Source organism: Nematolebias whitei, chromosome 18 (assembly GCF_014905685.2).
Source record: "Nematolebias whitei isolate Nwh7 chromosome 18, NemWhi1, whole genome shotgun sequence".
NCBI classification, from domain to species: Eukaryota; Metazoa; Chordata; class Actinopteri; order Cyprinodontiformes; family Rivulidae; genus Nematolebias; species Nematolebias whitei.
Genome location: NC_056515.1, coordinates 26,991,257 through 27,006,951, shown reverse-complemented (window position 1 = coordinate 27,006,951; position 15,695 = coordinate 26,991,257). Strand labels below are relative to the sequence as shown.

The following is a 15,695-nucleotide window of genomic DNA, read 5'->3' as shown; positions in this document are numbered from 1 at the left end:
GCAACATTATTTTGTTTGGAAGCCTAATTTGCAGATTATAAATATGGATTGGCACACTGCAGATCACTAATCAAACCACAACAGGCAACAATTAATGATGAGAAGCAAAGGTTGGTGGTTACATTGATCCAACAAAAGTGGCTATTTATTTTAGTTTCCCAGCAACCATCCTGTTTTTGGTTTTGAAATGTCCATCTACTCTCTCAGCAGCTTTTGTGCTCCTGTTATTTCTCTGTGAAGGGCCCATTATTCCTTAAATTCCCACCTATTTCAATTCATGAATGTATAATCTTGTGCAATAGTAGAACTCTGCAGCAAAACATGCACTAAATGACTGAAAAAACGTATGTAAAAAAACCCCACAAAAACGGATGAAATCAGTAAGAAAACCAACAACCAATGTACAACGCATCCTTATTTTATATTGGAGTAAGTTTGTGAGGTGTTTAAGTTTATTTTATCAGAATTTTATTAATCTTAAAATAAATTTAAAGGATTCATAACTCTAGCAATAAAGCACATTCAGAATGAGCCTTTCCTGCAGTAAAGGCTCATTCTTATAGTGTTTCTCTTACAATCTTCCCATCTCGATTGAATTTCCTCCAAAATTTAGACACAGCAACAGCCAGCCTTCTTGCCACAATCTAACTTTCCTGTGTGAAACGAGCTCTTGTTAATGTTTCAACTCACATCTCTCTTGTGAGAACCATCAATCATCCAGAAGCAACAACTTTTTAAAGTTTGCAAAACAATATGTTTAACTGTAAACTTACACAACTTACAAACTAATATTTCGCCCTAATGGTTTTATATTTTGTTATATTTAAACTAAAACAAATGTTTTCCAATATACATCCAGCCGTTAAACAAGTCTTTAATTAAATGAGTGAATTATTTTGTATTTCCCACCAAAATAAAATAAATAAAAGCTGTCCAGGATTACTTGTAATTTATTTGCCACAACTAACAAACTAACATGTAGAATAATAAGAGAAATACATGTAATGTGTTTTAAATGACCCTGAAATATTATAAATGTGAAAAAAGATTTGAAAACTTTTCCTCGTTGTGCTTTATCTGTTCAGTTTTGGAGGCAAGGGACATGCTGGATGAGTGCCAGAGGTCATGTGACTCCTATGTTAAGGCAAGTGTTTTCGGTGTATACAGTATGTACAATAAATTACAGACTCTGTTAGAAAGTAGTTTGTCGTCTTGTTTTATTTCGCAGGTTGGCATGTTTCCTGATTCCGATCCTGGAGGGCGACAGAAGACTCAGATGGTTCCTCGCTGTCGAAACCCTGCTTTCTTACAGACATTTTACTTGTAAGTATTCAGACAGTTCACAGAGAAGTTTGTTTTTATGAGAAAATAGCAAGCCCACTGACAAAGGTACATTCAGTTTTGACACTCGTCATAAATCCACTTTACGCTGTGTTTGAACAAATCCAATACTACCTTAGTTGACTTATTTTCTCTTTCTTGTTGGCAGTGCAGTCAGTGAAGGAGACCTTCATAAGAGACTCCTCTTTACAGCGTGGAACTCTGACTCTACAACAAGGTATCTGCTGAGAAAGCTGCAGCTTGTGATTAGTGCTGATGACAATGGAACCAACATGGAAGAATTAACACGCAGCATTATAGTATTCAAAACACATGTGCACAAACGTAAGGCTAAGTGCCCTCTTCTCCAACTGCTGCAGCTGCATGTTTTATTTTGTCTCTGGAGTTGGCAGAGTGGATGTGTTGTTTGCTTTCCTGCTTCAGCAGACTTGAGCTGAAACAGGGTCATTGGATGTTTGGTCGAATGAATCACAAATGTTTCTGAGCTAAACGGTATTGAGAGGGCAGGAAGAAAAAGCATCGCTGTGCTCTGGGAACACAGAAAAATTCTATTTTGAGCATTTTATATTATACTGGTAACGACTTTCCATTGAATGTAATGAACCTAATTTTTCTATCTTTTTTAATATAAAGAATTTATGTCTCAATTTGATAAAAAAATAAATACTGCATAATGCAAGCAAGTGTGTACTGTACAGACATGCATAATGTAAAAAAATTTACACCGTTAGGATCAGACAAGCTCTTCTTTGGGACAGTTTCTGGAACACAAATTATTTGCAGTTATTTTTTTTTTTTTATTTTGATACAAATTTAAGCTCAAATCACATCAAATGTTTTCATCGTATTAATTTAGGAAATCTTGTCACAGCAAACATTACAGTAAAATTACACACATAAATATATTCTTCTGTATTTACAGGATGCAATCTATACCTGGATGCTTCAGTATGAGCTCATTTTATCATGCCGATAAATTTCTGATTTTATTTTCAAGACTTAATTTCTTAAGTCTTCTGCCTTTTTTAATGTTTGCAAAGGAACTGAGAATTAACATTTTTGTACATACTGCTTTATTTGTTCATATAATTTAACATGAAGACATTTTGTGCCCCATTGTACGTCATCAAGATGATATTTGCTTTCATTACAATAAACCAGTGAGCAGCTGTTCATGTGTAGACACTCACTTTAGAGGGAATGTGTTCGACATGACAGTACTTTATCTAGCTACCTAACGGTCACCAATGGTGTGCCACAAGGCTCAGTTTTAGGTCCCTCTCTTTTTACAATTTATATAAGCAATGTAGGTCTAAACATTCCTGATACATCCTTGTCTCTCTATGCTGATGACACTGTTGTTTATTGCTGAGCTAACACAATTGCCAAGGTTTTCCAGCTTCTACAGTCTACATTTGACATCATTCAGTCACTTATTTCACCTCAAGCTGGTGCTAAATGCTGACAAAACCAAAGGGATGTTGTTTTCTAACAGGAAGTTGATGCTAGCAACTCTTCCTCCTATCTCATCCATGCATTGGGTTCCTATTGCGTTTGTAGATTCTTATAAATACTTCAGAATTTTGGTCGATGCACATCTCTTTTTTTAAACCACATATCGAAAACTTGATAAAGAAACTGAAATTAAAACTGGGTTTCTTTTCAGAAATAGATCTTGGTCAACTCTGAATGCCAGAAAACGCCTCGTAACCTCTACCTTACTACCAGCCACTGACTATGATGACATTATTTACATGAATGCCCCTGCCAGCAGCTTGCAGATGTTGGATGCTGTCTACCATGGCACGCTAAGATTCATAACTGGTTGTAACTACCGTATCCATCACTGAACTCTGTACTCACTGGTCAGTTGGTCATCATTATCTACATGTAGGCTCTAACACTGGTTCATTTTCATCTATAAATCCCTCTTTGATCTGCTACCTTCCTATATGTCATGCCGTCAGTGCATGTGGGAGGAGATTGCACTCTAAGGCCATCATTACCTGCAGCATTCCCTCAGTGCAGACTGAACTTGGCAAAAAGGCCTTTTCCTACTCAGCTCTTGCAACCTGGAACAACTTACAACAAGAAATTAAATGAATTGTCCTCCTTGATTTCTTTAAGGGGTTTCAAACATTTGATAATGTCAATAGAAAAATCAAAGCAAATATGATCTTGTTTTTAGTATTTCACCATGTTGTATGGCACCCTGATTTATTTATTTTGGCTACATTTTTTACTGTAGTTTATTGTTGTCATTGTTTACTGTTTTGTTGTCTATACTTTATATGTAATGTCTGGAACAGGTCCCTCTTGTAAATGAGTCCCCATGGCTCAGTGAGGCTAGCTTGTATAAATAAAGGTTGAATGAATGAAAAAGATGAGCAACAGTAATCTGACCAACTTTATCAACATCTGCATTTTCAAGCACCTCCAGTAAAAAAAGGTCACAAAATCAACACGATGACTTCACTTGTATCTGCACTAGGATAGATATCAAAGGACTGGTTTGGGCCATATCTTAAATATAGAGTCATGCATACTGTACTGCTGGATCTTTCTTGCTCGCAAACGAGGTTGTGGACAACATGGACACATTATCAACAAACCTACATTCTGTGATCTCTGCAGGGTTGCTCTTTATCCCTGCAGCACCTGTGTTCATCTCAGAAGCAATAACAAGATCCAGCTGAAATGTCATGCGATGTGCTTATTCATCACGCCCTGCTGTTTGTTCTGCTGCTGTCGGGGAAGTTGTCTGAGGGACCGCCTCTTCAGCAAATCGTCTTAACCACCACTGAACATTTGCCAAAGAGCTGCTCCAACCAAGCTCAATTGATCTTTACACAAATACTTAAACCTCTGGGACGTAAAGACAAAATAACATTTGAATTTCACCTACACAACTTTTTATGAATTTTCCAGAGTTCCTGTGTCCAAATAAAGAAAAAAAAAAATCTGATTGTGGATGTTTAGTAGATAAATTAAATTTATTTCAAATATTGATCATGTTCATACACACTAACTGTTGCATTTGACAATAAATACACAATTAGGAAGTGAAAAGGAGTGGTGCAGGGATGAACTGCTGAGATTCTCTGCACAATCTTCTGTATTTAGACCAAAGTAAGGCAGAAACAAAACAGCATGAAGTTACCTTTTGCTGTTTTTCTACTTTATTTTATCTACAACCCCAACTCTGTGATGCTTTTTCCTAACAAACCCACTTTTCCTTTATATTATATATATTACATTATCCAGAATGATCACATTAAAAGTAAACTATTGATAATGATTTAGTTTTTAGCAGGTTGTTACACTTGGGTTATGGTTTATGGATAAGAAGCTGGTTGTTGTTCAGTTGGACTATAATTTGTTCGGGCATCTTAACCTGGACTAAAATTTATGTGAAATTACCAATCAGAGATATTTTAATGTAATTAAATTTATTGATGTCAGTTTGTGGAATAATTTCTTTACAAAACATTACTTGTATACTCTATTTGATGATAAAATCTAAATTTAATGCTGAAAACACACGTTTTCAGTGTTACTCTTTTAATGTGAGGATTATTTTTTCTGCCACTTGCTGTTTTTTGTACTGAATGCAGACAAGATGCAGGTCAGGTGTTGGTTTATCCTGACGTCCAGTTTTGTCATCAGAACAGCATCAGCAGCTGCACGGCTTGTCTCCAGCTGTGAGCTTGTCCAGAATTATTTTCGTCATGTGTGCAAAACTGAACATGCCCACTACAAAAAACATACACAAGCTGTCCTCACTCAATAATAAAATGCAAAAACAAGCATATTATATGAATCAAAATAATTTCTGAACTATAACATGTTCATTTTTTACCGATTTGAATTAAATTTATTGTTCTGCTTGTCGTTTTTGGGGATTATTGTCGAGCAGACATTACACATAAAGAGCTCAAACATTACATTCCTGTTGGATTTATTACAGAGTTGTATTTGCGTATTATACACCATATTGGAAAAATATATTTGAATAAAGGAAAAAATCAATGCAGAAGGTAAAATCAAACTATTAAAAGCAAAATGTTGATTAGTTTTCATTTATTTGGTTCACTTCAGACTACAGGATAAATAAAAGCATACAAACTGTTGCATTTGAATTAGATGAGACCCTGATTTTGCACCGGGGTATTTATTGATTTTCCTTTTACCAATTTATTTTCTCTGTCTGCCTCTCAGCATCAACAAAGCGAGTGTGCTGCTTGGCTGCATGAGCTTTGGCGTACGCTCCCTTATGGAGGCAGAAAAGGTACGTTTGAACACAGAGACCGCAAGTCTAAAGATAGTCTGTGTTCTTTTTAGCTGTCTGTGTGTCTCGCGCTGTGTGTTTCAACCATCAGACCATGATGTTAAGAGTTTAATTCAGTGTAGAAAAATTCCAGTGACCTTAATAGTTTGGAGGAAACACTTTGAGGTTACCAGTGTCACAGCACTGCAGTGTTGCCTCCAGATAAAGGAACGGGAACACAGATTGAGTCAGAGCCTCTCTGCTGAAAGGTTTTAGGAAACAGATTATATGCACACTATTTAGGCATTTCAGAGCATGATTTATGCCATTTACTGAATTAAAGTAAAAATATTCTAACCAGAGTGCTCCTATTTCAACTAGTATTTTTGTATTTTGATTTAAGACTTTTGTCTCTAGACTTCTCTGATCCAAAACGCTATAAACTTGTGGTTTTAAATGACTTTTCAACTTGATGTCGCTTATGTAATTTTTTTTAACAATAATAAACTTTACACAAAAATGGAAATTTGCGTACTCGAGTTGTTAATAAACAAATTAATACTGAGTTTATTGTGTAATTGAAAGTTTCATTTTACATGTCTGTATACTTGTTTCCATTTAAAGATAGATATGTTTTAGCATAGCATGGCACCACATTGTCACCAGCTGAGTTTCTTTTGCAGCTTTTATTAAATGAAGACGATATAAAAGGAAAAATGTGAATAGAAACAATAAAATAAAATTAAAATGTCTCACAGATGCGCAAAAGTTGTTATAGATTTATTTAAGGCTTTGTATTTTTTGTTTAAAGTTTATGCTTATTAGAGGGGTTGAAAAGACAATGTGCACATTGCAAAACAGATCTCAGTAAACTTGATTGACCAACTCGATATCAAATTACTGCAGAAATTTCTTTGTCTCCTTTCTCAAAATGCAAATCAGTTTTTATATTCAACAAATCTGAAGGTGATGTATTCCCTACTGCTCATAAAATAATTTAATTAGCACATTCCTCGCAATGGCCAAAAAGGACAATTTTTTTGCAAAATAACTGAAGTGGATCCGCACCATATTATCCTCCTCTGCCCATCCTCCTCATCAGTCTCCAGTTTTGTGAAATTCATAAAGTTTTTTAGTCGTTTTGTAAAACAGACAAGTGTATGACCACAGCACCATGTAAAGGTGGACACTAATGCTGAAATTCAAAACTTGAAATGCTGCCATGCTGTAAGAAACAAACAGGATTACCAGTGATATTTACATGTATAACTAGTATGTTTAAGTATCAGGGTTTGTTGGCTATTCATTCTGATTTTGTCTATTATAAAGTGATGCACCAACTAACAGAATAATACCATCACGCCTGCAGTCACACAACTTCAAACAGTGAAACAAACCTAAAAGTGTGTGTGTGTGTGTGTGTGTGGAGGGGAAACATTTTAGGAAGAGCATTTCAGAAGGAAACCTGAAAACAATTACTCCAATATATGCACTGTTCCAGTTGATATAAAGATGATGTATAGGTCCAGAATTTGACCATGCTCGATTGTTTATAGTGATGCACGATATTGGATTTTTGGCAGATATGTTAAAAATTATTTGGCTGATAACCGATACAAATACCGATATATATATATTTTTTCCTAGCTCTACTTACAGAGATGGCTTTCGCTGCTGTGGAATTATTTGGCGCCAAAAAGGGGCTGAAAACGATGCAACACTATATAAATATATAATATATATATATATATAAATCAGCACCTTTTATATCGGTGAGTTATTTTGATGGAATGTCCGATATTTACCTTTATCGCTAATATCGGCCGATACCATGCCGATAATATTGTGCATCCCTACGGTTTGGTCCTTGGGGTCAACCTCCCTTCATGTTTTAGATCCCCTGCTTTAACACACTTGGTTTATGTTGATGGGTGATTAAAAGGATTTTACAAAAAAAGATAAATTGTTGAGGTCATTTATACTTTTGAGTCTGGTGCGTCACAGCAGGAACATATTTAGGATAGTGGACAGGCCAGGACTGGACAACACTGCTGTTTGATGCCATAAATCATTTTCTTACCTCTTTCCTCTCACTGTTTAAACATTATCTCTAATTTATTTTCTGTCTGTTCACTGTTTATGCAGATGGGCACATTTTCTTCCTGCCCCATAGTCGCACAAAAATCCCAAGTGTCTTGGTTAGTGCATGCACATAATTGGCATGTAATATTTCAGGGCCTGGGTGTTATTCATTTATTTTGCATTTGTCATTTGTTAGTTATTATGCACTGTCACTTTACTGTAAGCAGGTTCCTTGTTTGCGTTTTAGCTGTGCAGGCCTTTTTTGCGTGGCATTTACTTGACCTCCTCATGCCTGAGTTGGTCTCTTGTTTGGGAACTCTGGCTTCTTCACACTGTCTTAAAATGTGTGTGTGTTAGAGGAAATAGTGAGTCTATATTGACTTTAGGAGTGGTTTTGTGTCTCTGATGGACTGGAGACAGCTGGACTAGGCTCATGAATAAAATGCATGAACAGAAAGAATTGCTTAATTCTGAAGCAATAAAAATATAATTTAACAAAATGTAGAAACTTCTTAAAGCGTATTTTCTAATATTAATAGTTTTTAGTCGTTGATATTGTATTTGTATTATTGTATATTCTTACATACTAATTAACTTTCACGTTTACATGGAAATTAAGCATCAAAACAAATTTCATTGAGGCTCACTGTTTGCTTCCTCTAACATTTATCACAATGAATATTTAATTGGCTTAATATGCTAATAAGAAAGATTTAGCTTTGATTCATAGGGAGTCCTGTCTCCTCATCCTCTGCAGCACATCCTTTGTTGTTTCATTCAATTTTTCCTACAAGTCAATTCCAGTATGCTTGCCTTTTTGTCGTTTTATTTCAGAAGCATTTTGAGTTTGTGTGTGTAGGCTGTTGTTTTGGTAACTGCTGTCACATCTTGTCATTTTGTCTTCACTCTTTTGTCACGTGGTGCTTTTTTCTTCTTTGCGTTCTTTATGCCCCAATCGAACGATGGATTAAATCCCTCCCTGTTTTTCAGGACACATGCCCTCCCCTCCCCCTTCTTCTAAATAAGTTCACTGCCTATCCTCCCCCTTGTTTCACAGCCGGCAGAAATCTGTTCACTTAGATAAGATGCTTTTTAAACGGAGATTATGGTCATTATCCATAGTGCCACATTATTCAGTGTGAAAAAGAAGACTGACTGTGCATATGTGTGTTGCAACAAATGTGTGATAGTAGAACTGTGGCAAAATTCAGTAGTCTTGTCAAGCTATTGTTAGTAACACAGTGCCCATCAGGATTATGAATCAGGTCCATTCTGCCACATGGTGTCATTTAACACACAGAATTGTTAATGAAAAAACACAGATGTACACTCACACACATGCAAACACACACAGTTTACAGAAGTACAGATGTTCAGGTACCAAATACTGGAATAAGTTAAAGCGTTGTGACTGGTAAATGTATGTGAGTACAGTAGTCTCGCGCTACTTCGCGGTTCATTTTTCACGGACTCGCTCTATCACGGTTTTTCAAAATAAGATTGGACATGACACACAACTGGCTGATTGATGGATGAGCCGCACGATCGGCATGGAATTTTTATTTAAAATAAATTATTTTAAATTATTTAGCACCTGTGTGCAGCCCACAGCTGCAGTAAAAGCTTCCTTTTGCACCAGTGTGCAGCCCAAGCTGCGATGCAGGAGAAGCATCTTCATGCAGCACATCTTCCGCTCTGCACTGGAGAAGTGGGCGTGGCCAAGAGCGCTGGCAGGTGGAAGAGTGCAGCTGTGGCAGAGAGCTGAAATTATGACATTCTGTATGAACGTCCATTTGGGCTAATGGATTGCTGGCAGCAGTCCATCTGAAGCTTAACTGAACTTTTTACCTCTTTCAACCAGCAGGTCAGCGCGCGGTCAAATGGCCGCATGTGGCTGGTGAAAGTATGGCAAGCCATTTTGGAATATAATTGGCTCGTCAGCCTTGCGCGTTCCAGACACAATAAAAAGCCCGACACTGACCTGGCCCGCACATTATTAATGACGGCCTGACCCGGTCCGAATGTGAGTCAGGCGGGGCTGTGCTCTGGGCTCTGGGTTCAGGTTAGAAATGACGGTACTAATTCTGTATGCTTTTAGAGCGTTTAGAGTTTAGAAACATTGTTTAGAATATTGCAAGAGTGTGGGAAGGGTGTGTACACACACAGTGTATATATATATATATATATATATATATATATATATACACTAAAATAAACTACTACTTACTACTTGTACTACTATTTCCTACTTCGCGGTTTTTCACTTGTCGCGGGGCTTCAGGGAACGGATCATCCGCTTTAAACAAGTATATATTTCCAGCCCTGAAAGTTCAAACAAACTCAATTTCTGCGTGTTAGTGAGTTTTTGTCTGTCCCACATATCTGTACAGTCACCTGAATGATTCATTTCACATTTAGTCCTCAGTACATTAAATATTTTAGCTCACGGTGATTATTTTTGTGCATATGATCATAATACACAGTCACACACGTGCGTGTTTTTGTGTGCATTTGTCCTTTAGGAGGTCCAAGGATGGTTCTACCTACTTGGGGAGGAGCTGGGGAAAAAGAAGCATCTACAAATTCCCGCACGGCACAATCACAACACTGGTAGGTTAACTTTATCATAAATCAGAAAACAATGATCACTGAAGCTCAGAATCAATGTTTTGTGAAGCAGCAATGAGAAAAGTGTGTTCTGAATGACCCTGAGCTTGTTTTTTGGTTAAAAATTAAAAGAAGCACCCTCTAGATATCAGTACTTTTGTAGTCTAAGTTCAACACACTGATATGAAATGAGCACACAGGGAAACACTCGTTGCTTTGTTGAATCATTTGTTGGGTGGACGAAGAGCAAACTTGTTTAAGTGCTGATCACTAGTGAATTAATGTTTGGTTTCCTCTGATGTTTCTATAACCACTGGGTGAAAACAAGTCACTGGAGTGGTGGTGGAAATGGTGGTTTTTAGCCCAACAATATCTTGTTCCTCACAAAATCACTTGGTGTAATTTAAATAACTATGTCTACATTAGCTGTGCTCCCAATCCTCTTTATCTGAACAATCAAAGAAACAGAATAAAGAGACCAGCATAATCTGACCTGCAGGGAAGAATATTTTAAGAACAAAGGAAGCAGGGTTAGCAAAGTAGATGTTTGATGGAGAAGTTGCAACAATTGTTTGTAAGGTTGAGGTCAAAGTAAGTAGGGATACAAATCATTATTGCTCCCTGCCAAAAATTACTGCACAAAACAACTTAAGAAAACCAGTTTAACTCTCTTATTCAGTAATGTATAGTTCTGTTATTTCACATTTTCAACAGTTTCCTTCGATTATTTTGTCTTTATTGCATTTAGAAGCACTTTAAAGTAGCTTAAATTGGCTACTTTGTTTTTCAGTCGGGAGGATAATTTTGGATTGTTAAGACTCTGACTGTGACTTTTTTCCATCCTAATTAACATTTGATCTTAAACTGGGAAAACAAAATGATCATAAAGTTATAACATGTATGTAAAGTAGTGGAATTTAAAAAGGAATAAACATATCTCAGGTAAAACAGCTCATATATGTTAAATACATACTATTACCACATGTTTGTGTGCGCTCGGCTCCCTGCTGGATGATTTTCTTTATCAGTCTTCAGACTAGGAGGCGGGCCTGACTGGGCAAGCGAGGGATTAAGAGAGGGAAAGAGAAAAGGATTAGGCGAGCGAATGAGAGGAAAAACTGAGAGAGCGGCATGGAGGGAGGGGTCTGGATGTAACCCTGACGCGTCACAGTTGCCAGAAAGAGAGAATGAGACGGAGCTCTCCTCGACCATTCACTGCTGGCTGGAGTGGATCTCCCCTTACACACAGACACATCTCCCACACACACACACATCCACGCACACACACACACACACCATACACAGACATCTGATTGGACTCTTTTATTTCTTGTCATTATCTCTGGTGGCTTCTTCTTTTCCTACTGATGGCTGTCTTCAGTTGTAGTTGATGGTGGTACTGATGTGAGTGATGGAGTTATGCTTCTCTGTCAGCCATAAGGGCAGCCTAGACTAGGTGAGTACCATGCTTGTGTCAATCTTCTTCACTTTTCTCACCTCACATGGATTTGTTTTAGAAGTTGCACGCGGAATTGCAAAGCAGTAAATCTACAACGTGGACAGTAGTGGTTGGATACAGAGATGCTCTAAACATGCATCCTCATTTGACTTCTTCTCCAGCATTCATCCCCTGCTTTTTGTTTTGCTTTGTTTCTTCTCTTATGTCTCATTCCATTTTTCTTATGCACTTTTATTCTTGCTGGTATTCCATTACTGTAGTTGTTGTAATGCTGTAAGCACAAGACATCTCAGTTCTTATCCACTTCTCTCCTCCTTGGCTAAATTGGACACAATTATTTTCAGTGATAGACCCCTGAAGGTGCTTATCTTACCCACTGAGTGGATTATTGATTCCTGAGCATCAGTTTGACCCTTTGACATAGAAATACTCCACACGCTCTTTCTTTAACTCTCCACAGCCCTAGGCCTCTTCTTGCTAAGTGACTTCTCTGTCCCTGTTTACATAACATTTTTGTTTTTATGAGAATGGTTGGGAATGTTATAAGATGTTAACTAACCCATCCCAATTTAGTTATGCCGCTTGGCTGAACGAGGCTCCTCATGCAACTTTAAAATTAGTTTAATGCTTCTAGATGGAGCTGGACAAGACTCAGCGAGCAGGAAACAAATGGGTACACTGACTTTTACTTTAGGGTTACATGGGCAAATGATCATTTTTACATTTAGATCTGACACGTAAAACGTGTTCATGTCAGAATTTATACCTGTTATTCTTGAGAGAGATCATTGCAGGAAATTTCAATATTAACAACTTTACTGCAAAAATGGCATGCCTTATTGCATTAATAAATGCATAATGTTTTCATCTTTCCCCATGACAATACTGGTCCACTACTGTCTCATCTGGTCTGTGTGCATAGATGTAAGCGTGTCAGTGGAGGATGCATACTCATGCATGCACATGTGCGTTGCCAGCTGGCAGAATATAGGCCATGGAGGCGCTGCTGCAGCATGACATGCACTGACATAGAAATGACTCAAACAGTTATTACAGGGGCACTCAATTTGCACACTGACTCACTGACTTCTTTTGGTTTCAGTCCATTTCTATTTTGTTTGTTCACAGTGATTGAAGAGTGATATGTTTTGCTTTTAAAAAGTTCAGAGTATTTTCTCTGTCGTGTTCATTTCACACTTCCTTTTTGTTTGTATTTTTAATTCACTTAGCTCTTATGCTCTCTCTTCAATATCACTGTTTTTTATTCACAGTGACATATTTGTTAGATTCACTTATTTCTCTTCTTTGGCACTTATTTTTCTGCAAAGTAACTGCAACTGATGTGACTGTCTACTAGTATTTGTTAGCTTTTATGTTTAAGGATAAGTGAGGAAAATTGCTGTCGTACAATTCACTAATTATGAAACAAATTCAAACATTAAAGTGTTACAGATGTACATCTGAAGGTATCAATACACATTTATCTTCATAAATTAGTGCAAAATTGTATTTGTCTTCCTATAAGAGTTAATTACATAATGTAATTCTATAGGTACATTTTCTTAGTTTACCTCAGTTTACTTACAACTGGCCGGTAAATTTAAAGAAAAAATTATATTGCTTTCTATATAACCTTATTTTTCGGACTATAAGGTGCACTTAAAATCCTTTAACTTTCTCAAAAATCAACAGTGAGCCTTATTATCCGGTGCGCCTTATGTATTAATTCTGGTTGTGCTTACTGACCTCAAACCGATTTTATGTAGAATCTATTACAACAAAAATCTATTACAATGTTTTAGTCTCGCTTAATGCGCCTTATAGTCCGAAAAATACAGTACTTAAAATTATATTTAAGTGGTAAGCACTCTTTCACAGTAGAAATCCTGAAATATCTGGACGTAGTAAGTCTTTAATCACGCTCAATGTATGCCTCCTACTTTTTCAGACTTAAGACAAATTTATTATTCTGCTAAATTACTAAAATTTCTCTATATGATACTAAACAGTTGTGATAGCATCAGCTGTCATTTAAAATAAAGATACTTTGACCCTGGACCCAACAACTTAGATGCATAATTCTGAACTGTTTTTATGGGCAAACCCATGGTTCATGCGTGTTTAGGTTAAATTAATGTTTATTCAGTGGTGATCAGTTAATTTTGAAAAATGTTCCTTCTGCAAAGAAAGTTGAGTGAAAAAGCAAACTTGTAAAACTATCAACTATCTTATTGTGATATAATACTCCTGGTAATATTTGTTTAGGTGCTCAGGCAGTGCTGCAGAGTATGAGCAGTAAAGTCGTTGAATTTAAGTGTCTCTTTGTTTATTAGTTTATTAAAAATCTGTTTTTTTGCCAAGAACTTTTTATAGGCAATAATTTAAGCCACTGGTTTGAAAATAGTTTGTTGAGTCAGGATGAACATGATGCCAGTTGCATACTTTAATTTCCCAAAAGAAGAACAACAGTTATTTATTTCATTACACTCCTTTGTGTTAGGTTTAAGCAAATACACGATTAGGATCTAATCTGGGTTTCAGGATGATTAGAAAACAATACAACGGTGAAAAAAAAGTCAAGCCTTTAAGTTTTTTCGACTTAGTTAAAAAAAAAAAAAGATAATTTCTTGTGGATTTATTATTTTTTTTTTAACTTAGCAGCATCTGATATTTATGTTTTTTACTGTACAATATGACATTGCAGTTTCACATAGTTTAATTGCTTGTTTCACACAATCATTTGCATTAATTGGTTTTGTTGGAAAGATCTGTTTACATCTTCATACTGTAGTTTTATATTTGCATTAAAATCCATATTTTACCTTCTGCATAATTCTAGTAATGAAGACAGAAGTCACCACTCTACAAAATAATTTGATTATAAACACATTCAAAACAAACACAAAAATGAGTGTCACATCCAGAACACACTTCCCTACAATGCAAGTCCATTTTATTGCCTGCAGTTTTGCATTTCTGTACCAAACAAAATCAAGAATATTCTTAAGTTTACAGTATGACTAATTAAAATGAGCACTTAATGTTCAGTTTAAAAGCTTTGACCTGCAGTTGAACCTAAAGGCACGGTTCCACAGCAATATTACGGGAAATCCAGCGGCTCTTTGGATAAAGTAGAAACTGCCTTTTATTCAAAATTAACTTTATACAATATAAAAATCACCAATTTGTGCGTCCATTTTACCAAGCCATTGATTTTAAGGCTACTCTGCATTGTTTTGTATACCAATTAGGTATACATTATAAAAAAAATATTAACACTATTTTAAGTGCGTCAGAATAGAATCAGAATAAGCTTTATCATGTGACAAAATACAGTGAAATTATGTTTGTAGTCATCCGAAAGATGGGCAGAGTGCACGTTGCTGCTGCTACTGGAGCACGGCCATTTATCCTTTTTCGGAATACATTTTTAGATAGAAAAGGGGAAAAAGCCACGAGGATATGATAGTGGCATTACAAAAAAAACATTTCTTCACACATTGTCCTATTAGGACACAATTTAAGACATAAAAAACTCTGCCAGCAAGTACATTTATAAACACTTTACATATGCATTTGACAGCAAGATGGTGAGATTTGTCCATGAAGCACTTCCAGAAAGACCACAGTCCTGATAAGATGTTGGTCAGCTGGCACAGTTCTGATAAGCCTCCACAGAAGTTCTCGGGGGGTGTGATAGATGATGCTTTTTCTTAGTTTACATATCCCAGGAGAAATTTTATAAGCTGGCCTGCTTTCGAGGCCAACCGGGGGAGTCGGATTCAGATAAGCCATAATTGTTTATCTTTTCAGGCTGACTGTTTTTTTCTTGTCAGCTTTGAGTCCTGCTGGTACTTTCAAGATCCAAAATGGTGAGATTTGTGGGAATTCCACTGGTCCATGATATGAGCCTCCTCCAAGGTTGTCTCCAATATGCTG

The 15,695-nt window shown here is 36.5% G+C and overlaps 1 protein-coding gene across 1 annotated transcript in view; it reads left to right on the top strand.

Annotated features, from left to right (window-relative positions):
* Nucleotides 1–15,695, top strand: part of rgs3a (regulator of G protein signaling 3a) — a 140,193-nt gene that overhangs the window by 12,662 nt on the left and 111,836 nt on the right. Inside the window, exons 3-7 of the mRNA XM_037692167.1 lie at nucleotides 1,086–1,144; nucleotides 1,229–1,323; nucleotides 1,490–1,564; nucleotides 5,575–5,629; nucleotides 10,213–10,300. Coding sequence (XP_037548095.1) covers nucleotides 1,086–1,144; nucleotides 1,229–1,323; nucleotides 1,490–1,564; nucleotides 5,575–5,629; nucleotides 10,213–10,300 — 372 coding nt within the window. The remainder of the gene's footprint in view (nucleotides 1–1,085; nucleotides 1,145–1,228; nucleotides 1,324–1,489; nucleotides 1,565–5,574; nucleotides 5,630–10,212; nucleotides 10,301–15,695) is intronic.